The following is an 18,181-nucleotide window of genomic DNA, read 5'->3' on the forward strand; positions in this document are numbered from 1 at the left end:
CATCGAGCGTAAAAACAAAGGAGACTGCTACCGGCTTTTTATCTGCCGATCGCCGTGCTACGGTTGCAAGAAAAAGAAGCAGAAATGACGTTCTCTACGCGTTGAGACGTTCCCCGTCCGTCGGCTAAACGCTTGATTGAAACTTCAATGCGACAGTGACACCAAGTAGAATTATAAATGTCACATAGCCCCAAACATGTCTTTTTCAAAGCCTGCGGTGAAGAGAAAGGTTGGTGATGAGCACAGACAATTTCAGGAAAAGTGGGAAATGCAATATTTCTTTGTTGAGCACAGGGGCACCCCGACCTGTCTTATTTGCACAGAGAAAGTTGCGCTGCACAAGGAATACAATTTGAAACGTCATTACACAACTAGACATGCTGAGCTGGATGCAGAATACCAGGGAGACGAGAGAGCGAACCGGGTTGCCAGTCTTAAAACAGATCTACTGAGGCAGCAAGATTTCTCCAAGAAAGCAACCAAAGAGAATAATTTTTAGAGGAAATGGAGTCAGAATATGGGGATGTGCTCGACTTCACTGAGGTACGTTGGCTCAGCAGGGGAAATGTATTAAAGAGACTTTTTGAGTTGAGAGCAGAAGTGAAGCCTTCATGGAGAAGGATGGAGTTAGTGTTCCTGTGCTAACTGATCCCAAATGGCTCATGGACTCAGCTTTTCTTGTTGATATGACACATGAGCTTAATGTACTGAACAAGACGTTACAAGGCCAGGGGCAACTTGTCAGTGCTGCCTATGACAACGTGAGAGCATTCTCCACAAAACTGGCGCTCTGGAAAGCTCAGCTCTCTCAGACAAACCTTTGCCATTTCCCAGCATGCAAGGCACTCGTGGATGCAGGCACACCATTCAGTGCTGACGAGTATGTTGATGTCATTTTGAGGCTACAGGAGGAATTTGATCACAGATTTGCTGACTTCAAGACACACAGAGCCACCTTTCACATTTTTGCGGACCCCTTCTCCTTTGATGTGCAAGATGCCCCTTCTGTGCTTCAAATGGAGCTCATTGAGCTGCAGTGCAACTCTGAACTCAAAGCAAAGTTCAGGGAGGTGAGTGGAAAAGCAGACAAGCTTGGACAATTTTTGAGAGAATTGAGCCCTAGTTTCCCTCGGCTTTCCCGAATGTTCAAGCGGACCATGTGCCTTTTTGGTAGCACATACTTGTGCCAAAAGCTCTTCTCCACTTTGAACTTCAATAAGTCCAAGTACAGGTCCAGACTTACGGATGATCATCTTCAAGACATACTGAGGGTCGCAACTGCTTCCTCCCTCAGGCCAAATCTGGCTCGGCTATGCGAGAGGAAACGCTGCCAGGTCTCTAGCAGCAAGGAGTAGGCAAGAGAAGCCATGTTCAGAAGAACAGTTCATTTTCTACAGTGTTCCATTCATGTTCAGAAGAAGGTTATAGAACTGTTAATACAGACATTTCAATCTAAACACAGCAGATATAGAAGACTGAAAAAAACACACAAGTTCACTGACTAAAAATATCTTATTATTGTTTTATTTATGTATTACAGATTGATTTATTTTCTTATTAATTCTTAATTTGTTTATTTATTTTTCATATTTTGTGTTAAAAAATAAAAATAAAGAGATTTGAGAAGATTGGAATTTTTTAACCATGCCTTTCTTGTGGAAAACCTAATGCGGCCCAGCCTCACCCAGACTCTGCCTGCAGCGGCCCCCAGCTAAATTGAGTTTGAGACCCCTGTCCTACACCATAAATCAGTAAGAGAGGGTACGACCTCTCTCATGGCCCCAAGTGGTGTGTGCATGCCAGAGCACTCTGGAAGGCACACAGAGTCTTTACAGACTACTAAGGATCAAACCTCTATCATTATGCAATCGATTATAAAACTCTAAGCATATATGAGTAAATATTTCTAAGCATAAATGACAATCAACAATATAAACCTTACAGCTGGTTTTAATAACAGAATTCATTTGTTTCTCAAATGAGAAAGAGCTATCGAGAAACACTCCTAAATCTTTAGTTCTGAACTTTTCCAGTGGGCCAAGGTCAACATTATTAGATAATGCTAATTCTTTTCCCTTACATTATAACAATGTGAGGAGTTAATGCTAAGTATACTGCCATTAGCGGCTAATTCTAATTAGGGGTGAATAATTATTAGTAGCTAATGCTAATATCGTTTTCTCTTCCCTTTTAACAATGTGAACAACTAGTGCTAGGTAGGCTGATGCTAGCAGCTAATGCTAATTTGACGTGAATTAGCATTATATTAGTGAGGAGTTAATGCTAAGTAGGCTGCCATTAGTGGCTAATGCTAATTTTAGATGAAAAAGCATTAGCAGCTAATGCTCATATTGTTTTCCTTTGCTTTGTAAGAATGACAGCAGCTAATGATACGAAGTCTACCATTATTAACTATTGTTAATTTGATGTAAATTAGCATTATCTGATAATGGTAACCCTTTTCCCCTGCATTATAACTATGTCAGGAGTTAATGCTAACTAGGCTTCCATTAGGGGCTAACTCTAATTAGGTGAATAATTATTAGCAGCTAATGCTAATATTGTTTTCCCTTCCCTTTTAACAATGTGAGCAGCTAATTCTAATTTGATGTGAATTAGCATTATATTAGTGAGCAGTTAATGCTAAGTAGGCTGCCATTATTAACTAATGCTACTTTGACGTGAATTAGCATTATGTGCTAATACTAATACTGTTTTCCCTTACTTTTTAACAATGTGAGCGGCTAATTCTAAGTACGCTCTTGTAAATAGCTAATTCTAATTTAGTGTGAATTAGCATTATTCAATAATGCTAACACTGTTTTCTCTTACTTATTAAAAATGATAGTAGCTAATACTAATACTCTTTTCTGTTGGGTAACAACGATGTGAGGAGTTAATGCTAAGTAGGCTGCTTTTAGAGGCTTATTCTAATTAGGGCTGAATAATTATTAGTAGCTAATGCTAATACCGTTTTCTCTTTCCTTATAACAATATGAGCAGCTAATGCTAATTTGATGTGAATTAGCATTATATTAGTGAGGAGTTAATGCTAAGTAGGCTACCATTAGCAGCTAAAGCTAATTTGAGGTGAATAAGCATTAGTAGCTAACGCTAATACCCTTTTCCCTTGTGTTATAATGATGTGAGACGTTAATGCTAAATAGGCTTCCATGAGTGACTCCTTTCCCTTGCATTATAAAGATGTGAAGAGTTTATGCTAAGTAAGCTGCCATTAGCAGCTAATGCTAATACTGTTTTCCCTTTCTTTATACAACTTGAGCAGCTATTGCTAAGTAGGCCACTTTTCTCTGCTAAGGATTTGTGTGACCATGATGGAAACTCTGATAAGCTAATGCTACTAAGCTAATGCTGTTTATGGGCCCTGTTAGAATCAATATTTCATTCTCATTCTGTTGTTTGAGAACAATAACAGAAAAATGTGCACTTGAGAACAAATTTATTGTGACTTCAGCTGTGAATGTACAGTTTGTCATTATTTAAGCTTCCATTTCCAAATGTTAGCTGACACTTTATTAGGTACACTGGTATCTATATCAGGTACACCTGTGACCTAAATGTTCCTGCAAACAGACTCCTTGGAGACCCCTACATAAATATCCATGAACTATCCAGCTAGACTAGTGTGTCTGTCAAACAAACAGGAAGTGAGTGAAAGACACGGGAAATGTTTCCAGCTCTTCCTCCTCTATCAGATTTTCTCTCCATACCTGAGAGTGTCCAGTCTCCAGCCTGGATCCTTCAGTCCAGCCGAGAGCAGCTTCATTCCTGAGGGACCTGGATGATTGTAGCTCAGGTCCAGCTCTCTCAGATGGGAGGGGTTGGAGCTCAGAGCTGAGGCCAGAGAAGTACAGCCTTCCTCTGTGATCAGACATCCTGACAGACTGCAAACACACAAAACAACAATCTATCTGTCAACAGTTGTTTTCTCTTTGTCACAATAACATCTATCCATTTACATCCATTCAATGTAACTTTATTTATAAGTGACAATACCCAACAGACAACAACAGTCATCTGAAGCTGTTTAACAGTGTAAGGTAACCGCCTCCACTGTGAGCAGCACTTGGTGATGGTGGGAAGAAGAACTCCCTTTGACACAAAGATCCTCCCAGTGAAAACAGGCTCCAGGAGGAGCATCTACCATGACTGGTTGCAGGGTGAGGGGAAAGAGAAGAGATGAGCTCAGAGAGACAAGAACAAAACAGAGAGACAAAAGTTAAGGACATGCAGTAGTGACATATAAAAGCATCAGGAGTGAAAAGAGGGGAGAAGAAAGTAGAGCATCATGGGAAGTCCACCAACAGCCTGAGCCTATAGCAGCATAACTAAGGGATGGTTCAGGGTCACCTGATCCAGCTCGAACTATAAGCTTTATCAAAAAGGAAAGTTTGAAGCTGATCTTCAAAGTAGAGAGGGTGTCTGTCTCCTGAACTCAAACTGGGAGCTGCTGCCACACCCAGTCCAACATAGCCAGGCTTTCTTTGCTGCTTTGACAAAACCTCAAATCCCAGTCAGAGATGATGAGCATCATCACAGTGATGATCATTTCTCTGTTAACCCAGGCTTTCTGCTTCAGGATCTGTGCACGCTCACAGAACAAGGAGACCTTTAAACATCATTTCACTAAATGGATGGACTGAGCTCAGCCTACAGATGAACTGGTGCCAGAGATCATAAAGAACATCAAACAGTCAAATTCAACACTTTTAATGGAAATATGAGATTAATGCTGCAGACAATCATGAAGCTGCTGAATTCATGAACATCAAGAATGCAGCGAGTGGTAAAATAAAGATTTGACCTCAGTGTGCTCAGTGTTCCTGTCTATTCCTAACATATTCCTAACATGATAGCTGCACGTTAGAGCTCTAAAACTGGAACTGACACATGTTTAAACTCCACATGTTACTCAGTACATTCAGTTCTGACACTCGCCCACAGTCCAACAAAGGAAACATGGAGATCACATCAGTTTGTCACCAAAGTCTAATTATTAGGGCAACTTAACCTGTTATTATCTCGTTAACTCATTAACTGATTAACGTCAGCAATTATTTTAATCACAGTTTTTAAAATCATGATTATTGTGAAAGTGCTCACTGGCTCTGAATATAAAAGCCATGGGTCACAGGAGGGATGTTGATCAGTGCTGGCTTGAAATGGGCGTCATTATGCGTCTCAGCCAATGGGAGCATTGAGGGTGGGCCTAATACTACTGCAGCGCTCACATGACCCAGGACAGAAAGAAAGGGGCGGGGACAGAAACATGGAGACAGGTACAGATCTTTGACATGTTCATTTTAAACTGTTCCAGGAGGCAGTGTTGATACAACTAAAGTTATCTGTTGTTGAAGAAGTCGGTCTGAGGAACGTTCTTAGGATCAACAAATGACGGCATGTATGAGCCTCAAGACGCAGCATCACAAGAAGAACACATGAGCTGTAGAAAAAGGAGAGACTACGAAAGCCACGGCGTTACAACATGAACATGCTTGATCAGAGTGTGATTGTGAACAGGAGGAAGACTCAGCTGAGAACAGTGTGGTGGATACAGAGCAGAGCCCACCATCAGTACAGAGGCCTGTCCATTAGAGTGCTGCTCCAACATGCAGCACATGTACTTGGCCACAGCTGCAACATCTGTACCTGTGAAAGCTTCTTCTCTGTTGCTGCTCATATTGTGCAGAAGAAGAGAGTTTCTTTATCATCAGAAAATGTCAATGAGCTTGTGAGTCTTAGCAGCTGGCTCGGTGCAGAGGAGGAAGAACATGTCAGTCAGAGGAAGATAAATGCAGTTCATGTTGTCAACTCAACCTGGACTGTTGAAAGAGTTTTTCTTTGTCTGGTTTCTGACTGAGATTCTCCAAAGGAAATCCAGCACAAACACACACTTCACACACTCAAAGTCCTGCACAGTAAATGAGCTGATGAGCGTTTGTGCTGCTGCCTGATAACAGAACAATAGTTCTGCTGCTTCCTGTTCTGGAAACACACATTTATAAATGTTCACTTGTTGTTGATCAAAGGTATGTTGGTGGCTCTGGACGCTGAGGGAACTTTGTAAAAAACTAGATCAAATGTTAACGTCCTGGCAGAGGCAAAGAACTTTGATTTGATATTTGATTAGATTCATGTTTCAGCTCAGACTGACAGAAATATTTGAACTGCTGCTGTGTTAAAGGGAACACTGCTGTTAGAAAGCACCTGATCTGTTTCTGCACACTGAATGTTGCACTTCTCATACTGCAGTACTATTAAAATAAGTACACAATGCACTACTTTTGAACTCATGATTGAATGTTGCTGTAACAAAGCCATTAATGTGATTCACAGTGTTCATGGTTTCCCAGCACAACAAATGATTGCACAAGTGTGACTGATCCACTTTCTAATGTGTGTGTAGCCCACACTGTGTGTCACTGTGTCACAGGTGAGTCTGTGTGTCCAGGTTCTATGAGGACAACAGGATATAGTGACTGAGTCCAGCAGCTTAAAGTCTGACTCCATCCTCCATTTAAATAACTCACAGCAACAACTGAATAGCTTTGCCTTTGTGTAGCTGACACTTCATTTTAATGTCCTTCTATTCTGGTTCATCTGGTCTCAGTTTCTATAAGCACACAGGTTTCATCAGGGACTCTATGACCTCAGTAATCTTTGCTGGGCCTTAATGCTCTGAACAAAGCTGCACATCACAAGACTAAATAGAAATGAATCAGTCTTTCATTCTCACTGCTGTTTGACTTCAGCTCTCAATGTCCCACCATAACCCATGGAAAGAATTACTGTCCATCCAGGCTGCTGAACATGAAGCTGAAGAAGGTGGAGTATTGTGAGGGCTGATGGAGATGATGAATCCAGGAGCAGTGGGTGGATGGCAGCATCAGCATGAAGGATCAGTGTGAGAACACATCATCATCCACAAAGGAAACCAGTCTGAGTGTCTGACGCTCTTGTTAGAAAGATGCAGTCCCAGCAGTTAGCTTGTCTGCTAGTTAGCTGAGAGCTAACTCACTTGTACATTGAATACCAAACTGTGTAAACCAGGGGTGTCAAACATATGGCCCGTGGGCCAAATCCAGCCCATGAGATAATTTCATATGTCAAATATTGATGAATTTTCAGGCTTGCTGATAATCAATGTGAGCACGGCTGAGGTTTTATTCTGATGAGCAAACCATGTGGCCAAACACTTTAAGAGACAGACTGGGATCATACCATTATGTGAAAGAGGACATGTCCCATAGACAGCAAGGGTAGTGGTAGAGACCAGTACACAGAGAAATGGGAGCTGTACTGAAATGCAAGCGTGTCAGGAAAGAGTGAAAAGGCAAAATGAGCAGCATCTGGCTGCATTTCAGTGATATTGGAGAGCACAAAGCTGAGTGCAACATTTATACAGGAGATATACAGGAGACGCTGAGAGTAGAACTGATAAAATTAGGAGCTGGCTAAAGTGAGACCCATTTTTATTTCCACCCATTTTCCACTGTGGAGGACAAAAGGTTTCAAACTGGTCCAGGTCTTAAACCTCACGTGTTCTTCCTAATAGCAGTAAATGGATAGAAATAAGGCTTTTATGAAAACACTGAATAAAACTTGCTGCCTTTAAAAAGACTAAATGTACAGTTCAGTATTGAATCCTACATAAAATAAACTATATATAAAGTGTGTCTGAATGGCAGAGATGCAGAAATATGTGCATGTAGCACAGAGCCACGGCTCAGTGTCTGAATGAGTCTCACAGACCTGAATGTGCTGTTGAAGCCATTTATAATTATAACGTAATTCTTTACTCGTTTGATCTGCTCCTTACCACAAGCCACCAGACGTGGAAGGTTTTGGACTTTTAACTATATTTTCTGAAGTTTTACAACTTTTCTTACTGTTAAAAACCTCGTTATGGCCATTCATGCTGTACAAAGTAATTAGACATGTGTGGTATCTACAGAAACGTCAGAATCTCAGCTAAAAGTTCACAAAACCATCTCAACAACCACCAAACAGCTGAAACAGCAGGTGAACAGATCACACAAAAAAGATGTAAACACAAATCCCCCTGATCATCTGTTTTTTAAACATGAAGTGTAGTTTTGGATGTTCATTTACTGCTGGTTCAGTGAATTTTGGTTGGACAGTGATGAAACCTGCAGCCTCAGAATCTGTGAGAAGTCTGCTTTCAGCTCGCAACAGCATTGTTGTGTTGTGTGCTGTGGATTCACCTCTGCAAACTCATCACTGTTTCACCATCATGTTTCCACTTAGACAATAACAAAGGAAGCAGTTCCCAGGAACTACTTCCTGTCTTGTTAACATAAGAGTACGTTGCCCTCCAAAACACCTCCACTTCTCCTCTTATTAGAGGACTGCCTTATTATTAATCTGCTAATTCTGTCAGTTGATGAAAGAAAAATGCTTGATCTCACCTGAGAGTTTCCAGTGTACAGCGTGGACTCTTCAGTCCTTCAGACAGAAGCTTCACGCCTGAATCCTTCAGGTTGATGTTACTCAGGTCCAGCTGTCTCAGATTAGAGGTCTGAGAGCTGAGACCTGAGGCCAGAGCTTCACAGCTTCTCTCTGACAGGTCACAGTGACTCAGTCTGAAAAATAACAGATAAACAATTACAAAAATAAAACACTTATGTTGAAGCGTAATGAGATACTATTATATTTAGCAATATTTAATCTTGTTTTGTCAGGAAACTGAGCACTGATGCAGAGCAACATGTGGAGAGAATCAGAGGAGAAGAAGTGAAGAGAGAACAGCAGTAAAACAACACTGAATTGTTCAGTGTGCTTTTGATATCAACAGAATGTGTCAAATTTCTTTATTTTGTATTTGTTTTAGTAGAATTGATGATTATCACTTAGATAACAACCACAGGCCAGGTCTAAATTGTACTTTGGTGACAGTTACACCCAGAAATATTTCAGAAACGTGGACAATTTGTGCTCCATTGTATTCAGTATTGAACAAACTGAGTACCGATGACCACTTAATATTTTTGATATTTTATTTGAGTTGTTCCACCTGATCTGTGTTAACTAGAATAAACATTTAAAAGCTAAAGCTATGATCACAGATTTACTTACAGAGCTTTCTTGGAGGCTTTGACCACTGGCAGCAGCCTCAGAAGAGCCTCCTCTGAAGCAGAGTATTTCTGCAGGTCAAACACATCCAGATCTTCTTCTGATGACAGTAAGATGAAGACCAGAGCTGACCACTGAGCAGGAGACAGTTTATCTGTGGAGAGACGTCCTGATCTCAGGGACTGTTGGATCTCCTCCACTAGAGAACGATCATCCAGTTCATTCAGACAGTGGAACAGATTGATGCTTTTCTCTGCAGACAGATTCTCATTGAGCTTCTTCTTGATGTACTGGACTGTTTCCTGATTGGTCTGTGAGCTACTTCCTGTCTGTGTCAGCAGACCTCGTAGGAGAGTCTGATTGGTCTGCAGTGAAAGACCGAGGAGGAAGCGGAGGAACAAGTCCAGGTGTCCATTTGGACTCTGTAAGGCCTTCTCCACAGCAATCAGGTGGACAGATGGTTTAAACCACCAGTAGGTTGTTTGTGGTTGTTCCATCAGAATGAGTCCAGAGTTGATGAAGGTCAGATGGACATGAAGAGCAGCCAGAAACTCCTGAACACTCAGATGGATGAAGCAGAACACCTTGTCCTGGTACAGTCCTCTCTCCTCTTTAAAGATCTGTGTGAACACTCCTGAGTACACTGAGGCTGCTCTGATATCGATGCCACACTCTGTCAGGTCTGGTTCATAGAAGATCAGGTTTCCTTTCTGCAGCTGATCAAAAGCCAGTTTTCCCAGAGACTCCATCATCTTCCTGCTCTCTGGACTCCAGTGAGGATCTGTCTCAGCTCCTCCATCATACTTGACCTTCTTCACTTTGGCCTGAACCACCAGGAAGTGGATGTACATCTCAGTCAGGGTCTTGGGCAGCTGTCCTCCCTCTCTGGTTTCCAGCACATCCTCCAGAACTGTAGCAGTGATCCAGCAGAAGACTGGGATGTGGCACATGATGTGGAGGCTTCGAGCTTTCTTGATGTGGGAGATGATCCTGCTGGCCTGCTCCTCATCTCTGAACCTCTTCCTGAAGTACTCCTCCTTCTGTGGGTCAGTGAACCCTCTGACCTCTGTCACCATGCCAACACAGTCAGGAGGGATCTGATTGGCTGCTGCAGGTCGTGTGGTTATCCAGAGGCGAGCAGAGGGAAGCAGTTTCCCCCTGATGAGGTTTATCAGCAGCACATCCAATGAGGTGGACTTTCTAGGGTCAGTTAGGATTGTAGTTTTGTGGAAGTCCAGAGGAAGTCGACACTCATCCAGACCATCAAAGATGAACACAACCTGGAAGTCTTCAAAGCTGCAGATTCCTGCTTCTTTGGTTTCAGTAAAGAAGTGATGAACAAGTCCCACCAAGCTGAACTTTTCCTCTTGCAGCACATTCAGCTCTCTGAAAGTGAATGGAAATATGAACTGGATGTCCTGGTTGGCTTTGTCTTCAGCCCAGTCCAGGGTGTGTTTCTGTGTTAAGACTGTTTTCCCAATGCCAGCCACTCCCTTTGTCAGCACTGTTCTGATTGGTTCGTCTCTTCCAGGTGAGGCTTTAAAGATGTCTTCTTGTCTGATTGTTGTTTCTGGTCTGTCTGGTTTCCTGGATGCTGTTTCAATCTGTCTGACCTCATGTTCATCATTGACCTCTGCAGTCCCTCCCTCTGTGATGTAGAGCTCTGTGTAGATCTGATTCAGGAGGGTTGGGCTTCCTGCTTTAGCGATCCCCTCAAACACACACTGGAACTTCTTCTTCAGGGTGGATTTAAGGTTACGGTGACAAACTGCAGCTGGAAGTTCTGAATGAGAAGAAAAATAAACACTCAATTCCAAAAAGAACTAATCTTTAAAACATGTTGCTCCATCTTCCATCTCTGGGAAATGTTCATTTATCCAGCAGCTTAAATCTTTAGATAAATCCTCTTACTGCTCTGCAGACGGTCAGCCAGCTCCTCCTGCTTCATTCTCCTCAGGAAGTCCACTGTGATCTTCACAAATGCCTCTCTGCTGCTGCTCCTCTGATCCTCTAAGCATTCTGGGTAATCTGGACTTAGAACCTTCTGGATCTTCTTCAGCTCGTTCTTCACAAAAGTGATGATGTTGTCCTCCAGCAGCTGGAACAGAATATTTATGAATGAGCCAATCAGACTGAAATCATGGAGCCAAACATCAGATCCATGTTGGACACACTGACGATCCACTGGTCTACAAAGAGCAGCATGGAGATGACTGTGAACAGAACAGATGTAACAGTAGTTGTTGTACATGTACAGACCATAAATATGGAGTCCAGCTGTGTTTGATGCTGCTGGGCAGACTGACCACTGGGAACCTCTGAGCTCTGCTGGTCCACTCTGTGGAGGAACCATGAAGGATTAGATCCACACAGGATAAAGATCCAGGAGTTTCTGCTCAAATAACTTCATCTGAATCAAGTCTGTCAAGTTTTAAACTCTCAGATTGTGAACATATCAGTAATTTTCAGTCTGTTTTCATGGACGTCCTTTCAGTGGTGATGTCAGGGATGATTTTGAAGAAGCTCATCAAACTGAACCATCAGCAGATCACTGCTCCAAAACCAGAACATGATCCGAGTCTCCCTCCACCACCAGAACACTAGCTTTACTAACGTGGTAGATCAGTGTAGTACAGATCAATAACTGATGAGTCATTTGATCAAAATCACTGAGTGCTTCACGTCTGACCCTCTGATGCTTCTGTGGACATTTTGCATATTTAATGAATGTCTGACAGTTTTACATTCATTCTATGAACACAGTGGAAATGTTGTGTTATAGTCTCCATGTTGTTTCCAGCATCATAAATTCTTCAGTTCAGAAAATTAGATTCTTTCTTCACAGCTGAAAAACAACAACATTTATTCTCTATTGAAATCTGCATCGTCCACTCCAAAGGTCACAATCTGAAGGTAACATCTGGTTTTGTTCCCTGTGGTTAACTCTGAGCATCAGTATGGTGGGATTTATCCACTACATCCACACCACTGTGGTTCAGTGTTGTCCTGATGGAGTAACAGCAGCCAGTATGATCCAGGCTTTAGCTGCTGGGTCTCTGTGTGACCTCTCAGACTGTTTAACAGATCAGACACAAAGAGAATCAGAGCAGCTCTGTTCTTTAAAGACAAACATGAACCCACTCAGGTCACACTTTCCCCACAGATATGAGCATCACTGTCCTCAAACAGCAAATGACCAAGTCGAACATTTGGATCTTTTCTCTTTCATTGTTTTCTTTTTAATGAATCTTTGTAACAATCTGAGGATGTTTCAGGTCATATTTATCCAGGAAACACAAACATGTAAAGGAGTCATCACAGCTCTCTGACCTCGTTGCTCCAGGTTCACCACTGAAGTATGGATTGCTACGTTTGGACCGGTCACTCCTCACAGACGGACAGCTGGACCCTGCAGACTGTGACCTCTGACCTCTGCAGACACAAACATGATTGAAGCAGCTGTGATCACACAGACTGCAGATAATGCAGCTGTTTCCTGTCAGTAACATCCTCTTAGATTAGAGTTCAGCTTTTTACAGGAAAACTGGACAAAACTGATTTTTGTTACAAACTCATTTTCATTTCCTCTCAGCTCACAAACACAGTCAGACAATCAACCAGAGTCAACACTGATTATAATGTCAGTGCAGAATTATTTCTGTTACTCAGTGAGTTCAGCTCTCTGACCTCGTTGCTCCAGGTTCACCACTGAAGGCTGGATTTTGACCTTTGGACCGGTCACTCCTCACAGACGGACAGCTGGACCCTGCAGACTCTGCTCTGTCCTCCTCTTCCTCCATCATCGTCTTCAGTCAGTCTGAGAGGTAAACCACAAACACTCAGTGAGTTCACATTAACAGGAGGAACTGAGTTACAGTCGCTGACCTCTGACCTGTCATGTGACCATGAAACCAGGTCAATATGTCTGTAGGTTCAGTCATCCAGGTCATGTGATCTAAGGAGCTTGGAGAGAAAAGAGACGTCTTTAAGTTTCTGGAAGACGTTTCATCTGAGAAGCTTCTTCAGCTCTAAAACCAAACGGTGGAGAGTCCCAGATATTTAAACCTGAGAGGGAAAGAAAGCATGTCGCTGACCCACCACTGATGTTATTTCAAGGAGGAAACTGAGAGCCTTTGCACCAGGAGCACAAACATCAGCTCCAGCAATGATCCACTGATGTGTTTTTATTCCATGTATGAATGTTGTTATTGACAGAGATGACGTTTGTGTGTCAGTGATGCAGTGACTGTTGTTGTTACCTGTACAGGCTGGTTAGACTCTATGAAACAGATCATACAGATCTCTGCATGTTAGAAGAGACTATTAAAGGTCATGAATGAGACAAAGGCAGGGAGGCGTGCTTTACAGCTAAACAGCAGAGTGAGAGAACAGCCAGCACCTCTACATTTATCACATTATACAGCACATGTATGATACTGACAGGGATGAGAAGAATTTAGTGATTCTGATCCCATCATTGATATTACTTATTGATTCTCAGTAGCTCTGCTCTGACAGTCACCACCATCACTGAGCAGCATATCAAAGACATTTGTGCACATTAACTGCATGTTGTGGCTCAAATGTTTGTGCATGTTGGAGGCATTTCCTCTTTGTTGTGATCAGTGTTGGTCATTACTCAAAACAGTCATTATTACACATATTACACAGAACACTTTGATTAAAAGTAATGGAGTACGTTACTTCATTACTCCTCATAACATTACTTTGATGTTAAAATGAACAAATGAGCATGTAACAACATAAAGCTGAGGTACAGCCCCACACACCAACACAGATCCTGATGAGGTCACGTGATGTTTCTCTGAGTGTTTATGAACACAAATCAAAGATGAAACAGCACAAAGACACTTCAAAGTGATTCTACTGTAGAAACATGAACAGGTAGAAACCTGCAGCCTGACTGCTCATCACTTTGTTACCTGTTCAAGTTCAGCAGCAGCAGCTCACTTTATCACGGTGCTGGTCTGGGGTCAGTGTTTACTCAGCTTTAACCTCACTCTGGGTTCTTGGCTAGCTTAGCGTTAGCTTAGTGTTAGCTTAGTGTTAGCTGAACGTTAGCTTAGTGTTAGCATGCTGTGTGCTAGCTCAGCGTCAGAGCTCTGCAGGTGTCTCCTGTGTAAACATTAATCACAGTGACAGTAAAGGAGGTAAAGGGCTGTGACGTCATCACGTACGCTGCGTCCTCTGTGGGCTCTGAGTGAACTCAAAGTACAAACTACAAGTACACAAACACGAACGTAGCTCAGAGTGGCGGACACACTCGGCCTCGTTGGTCCAGCTGTGAGTCCGTTACCGTGAACTATGGAGCGGCAGATTTGTGCTGAACTAAGCTGCACACAGCTGATGTTAGCCAGGAAACATTACACACTGACTTTAATGGAGAGACCGGAAATACAAACACACACAGTTTGTTGTGTGAAGAAATCAAACACGAGCTGAACAAACAGTAAAGTTCCTAAAGACAAACTGTTAAAGGAGGAAACAAAGCAAACTTACAGTTTCTTCACACCAACAACAAGCTCCACTAAACACGGACACACAGGTGAGCTGCTTCCTGGAAGGAGGCGGGGCTCCACCTGAAACTCAGCACAGGTGGGAGGGGCTCAGCTCTGTGTGTGCTGATGTGTTAACTTTAAAAATATGCCGTCTGACTGCTCAGACTGAGTCAGAGTAAAGTTCACATGCTGACGTGTGGAGACATGAAACCTTGTTGTAGCTGCAGGTGTGAACACACTGATCCCAGATCAGCTCTGCTGTATTTGTAACATGAACATTTCTGCTGCAAAGCTTCAAATGTTCAGCATGTTTCTCTGTTTCCAGTCTATAGATCCAGTCACACTTTCTACCTTCACCTGTGCAGTAAAGACTGAGAGCAGAGCTGAAACCAAGCGTCCAATCAGTGAGCAGCATCAACACCTGAGCTTCATTCAGACTCTGTTATTGAAGATGTTGTTGGTACAAAGTTCATCTGCTGCTCACATGAATCCATGAAAGATTTATTTCACTGAATGTTTCTTCAAAGCTCATTTCAACCTGTTGAAGTCATGAATGAAAGTGCAGACTGAGAGTGGATCACATGATGTTTGAGGTGTGTCATGTGACATGTTCAGTATTGTCACACATGTCTAGATTGTCCCTGATATCATAGCTGCTCAAACACTGATGATTATATTTGAAGAATTATTCCTGATGGCAGCAAAGTTTGAATGGAGCTCTCTGTCTGTGCTGATTTGTCGCCCTCTGGAGGTCAAAGCACAAACTGCATGATGTCACTGTAACCACCACAGTGACAGGAAGTGTTTTTATGACTGAAACACTGAAATGATGCTAACGGCTGTCGTTAGGCTCACTGACAGCAGTGCTGATGTGTTCATGTCAAACACTGGCTCAGGTCAGACTCCTTCATCCTTCTCCAGCGTGAGGCCGCCCTCAGACCTACAGGAGCTCTGACCTTTGACCTCCTGACCCTAACCATTTTAGTCTTGTTGCATCTTTAAATGCAAATCCATCCAAACTGTAGCCGAGCAAAAGAAGCTGGAAGTTGTTCTATGAATGATGTTGTCGAAGGAGCTTGGAAAGAAAAGCAAATAAGTACAAATAAGTAACTGAAGACACGTGTGGTCTGCAGATGTCGATGTACATGGATGTACATGGAGTTTAATGTGCAAAATGAACTTAGTGTGCAAAGTGACCTGATGTGCAAACTGCAGTTTGAGGTCGGTCAGCTGTTCAGGAGTCTGATAGCAGTGGGGAAGATGGAGTTGTTGAGTCTGGATGTTCTACATTTCACACTTCTGAACCTTCGTCTCGAGGGCAGAGGTGTGTCTCTCCTCTGGACTCTGTGATGGTAGCTGCTCTGCAGAGAGGGCAGCGGGGTCCTGATGATCTTCTCCACAGTTGTTATCACTCTCTGCAGGCGTTTGCGGTTTGCAGTAGTGCTGCCGTACCATGCAGTGATGCAGCTGTCAGGCTGCTCTCCACAGTGCAGCTGTAGAACCTGCTGAGGATCTTGGCCAACATACCAAATTTCCTCAGCCTCCTCAGGAAATACAGCAGCTGCTGAGCCTTCTTGACCAGCTGTGTGAGTTTGAGTCCCTCACTGACTCAAACTCCTTCAGTGACACTTGCAGCCTTGCAGATTAGTTTGCTGATCCTGATGCATCTCTGCAGCTGATGCTGTCCCCCAGCAGACAACAACAACATAGATGCTCTCACTAGTCCACTTTACCCTCTAATCACATCTCTGACATCTGCAGGTTGCTCCATAGAGACTCTTGTGCAATGCCAGGTGTTTGTGTTTGTGTTTGTCTGTAGGTACACATTAGATATGACCATAGACGCACACACACAAGTGAACACAGCAGCACAGATGGTTTCCACCTGCTTCCCTCTTTCTTCACACAACTGTGAGGATGATGAAGAGGTTTCAGGACGAGGTGGTCAGCAAGCACAGGATAAAGCATGGCCATGAAACTCTCTGGTGCAGCAGATGTTTAATCAGACTCAGCTTTAGGCTTCTTTTCCCACCTGGCAGCAAAGTAACAGCTTCACTAATGTGAACAGTCACAATGTTAAACGTTTCTATATCTTCATATATTTTTATCTGTTGATGCTGCAGAATAAAGTCTGTTAACAGAGTGCAGGATGTGTAGAGCAGGTCCAGCTCTCCCTTTACTGTGTCCACTTTCATCAGCCCCTGTGAAGTGACACAGAGTGCATGTGTGTCTGTCAGCTGTTGTTTGTTGTGAAGGATGGAACAAATGAACACACACTTTTAGAGAAATCTGAAAAAGCAACACGTGCTTGGGCTCCTTCTGTGCTCGTCTTCATTAATGCTGATCTTTCTTTCCTGTTTGTTCTTTGGCACAAGCTTCAGTCTTTTCTCCCAGGGCTCCTTCACACTTAGAAACACACCTACATTCATTTATACACAAACATCATGAAACAAAGGCTTTGTAAAAGAGGACATGAGATCCTCTCTGAACAGCACATTCATATCAAACACAGGACTGAACAGGATATACTGAGTCTGTGCTGTTTTCATTGTTACTTGCTGAGTATTTTTCCAGTGTTTGAAATGTGACTCAAGTCTGATTCTTCTACTGTGTGTGAACTCTAAGCAGCTGCATTAAACAGCTGCAGAGAGATAATACCATACAGCTTATGACAAAATTTGATCCGAAGTGATTGATGGCCCTAATCACGACCTTTTGACCTCCCCCCCCCCTCCCCCCCCGGAAGTGTGTAATGAGCGTGACGAATCGCATCCGGAGAAGGGGGGGTGAACCCCGGAAGCGCGCCATCTGTTGCTAAGCGTGTCGAATTGCATCCTGAGAAGGGAGGGGGAAACCTCCGGAAGCGCGCCATCTGTTGCTAAGCGTGTCGAATTGCATCCTGAGAAGGGAGGGGGGAAACCTCCGGAAGAGCGCCATCTGTTGTTGGGAAAAAAAGTTTTTAGTGGGAGGGACTGCAGCGGGGGAGGAGAATAAAAAGCAGAGAGGAGGAGTCCGTCACAATTTCTAAGTCACAGACACACAAGATGGATTTCCTTCTGCAGCCCAGCAGCGCTCCTGTTTACTTGGACGGCGAAGAAATCTGCTCTCCCTCCGAACCCTCGAGCATGGGGGGCAGCAGCAGCGAGTGGTCCTCGTCGATTATCAGCGATACGCCCGTCTCTGTCTACAGTAGCAGATCCGAAGCAACCGCCACTCCGCGGAAAGAAGGAAGAAGTAAGAGCGTCTTCATGTTCCGCAGCCAAATTCCAGCACCGAGAAACTTGCGGGGAGAATGGACTCTGCCTGCTGAGGGTTGTGGAAAGTGGGGTTACATATTCAAATATGAGTCAGGGGAGCTCTGGCTTTATCAGCTTAACGAAGGCGAGAGCTTGACGGAATTGAGCAGCATTGTGAAGCTGACTCCCGGTGACTGGGCCGTGCTGAAGCTGCTGGTTGCGATGGTTATCGGAGAGACAAACGAGGATTTTCCCATTCCTGAAGAGGAAGATGTTGCCGCTAAAAGACGCCGGAGAGAGGTAGATTCTCCT

At 43.3% G+C, this 18,181-nt stretch overlaps 1 protein-coding gene across 11 annotated transcripts in view; it reads right to left on the minus strand.

The window, feature by feature from the left end:
• Positions 1–18,181, minus strand: part of LOC147336918 (protein NLRC3-like) — a 1,139,417-nt gene that overhangs the window by 544,791 nt on the left and 576,445 nt on the right. For 4 of the 11 annotated variants that reach the window (XM_086287125.1, XM_086287113.1, XM_086287128.1 and 1 more), the window contains exons 1-5: positions 12,802–12,925; positions 12,445–12,546; positions 11,374–11,452; positions 11,026–11,212; positions 9,118–10,897 (exon numbers count right to left, since the gene is read on the minus strand). The exons of 1 other annotated variant lie outside the window; for it this stretch is intronic. In XM_086287125.1, the coding sequence (XP_086143251.1) occupies positions 9,118–10,897; positions 11,026–11,212; positions 11,374–11,452; positions 12,445–12,546; positions 12,802–12,917 (2,264 nt within the window). In that variant the 5' untranslated portion in view covers positions 12,918–12,925. Of the gene's footprint in view, positions 1–3,731; positions 3,906–8,450; positions 8,625–9,117; positions 10,898–11,025; positions 11,213–11,373; positions 11,453–12,444; positions 12,547–12,801; positions 12,926–18,181 lie in introns of those variants that run through there. 6 more of the 11 variants (XM_086287124.1, XM_086287127.1, XM_086287119.1 and 3 more) reach the window with 6 other exon arrangements.

This window comes from Aulonocara sp. 'chitande type north' Nkhata Bay, linkage group LG3 (assembly GCF_057382095.1).
Source record: "Aulonocara sp. 'chitande type north' Nkhata Bay isolate Kocher_YH1m ecotype deep benthic linkage group LG3, A_spYH_male_GT1.1, whole genome shotgun sequence".
Lineage (NCBI taxonomy): Eukaryota > Metazoa > Chordata > Actinopteri > Cichliformes > Cichlidae > Aulonocara > Aulonocara sp. 'chitande type north' Nkhata Bay.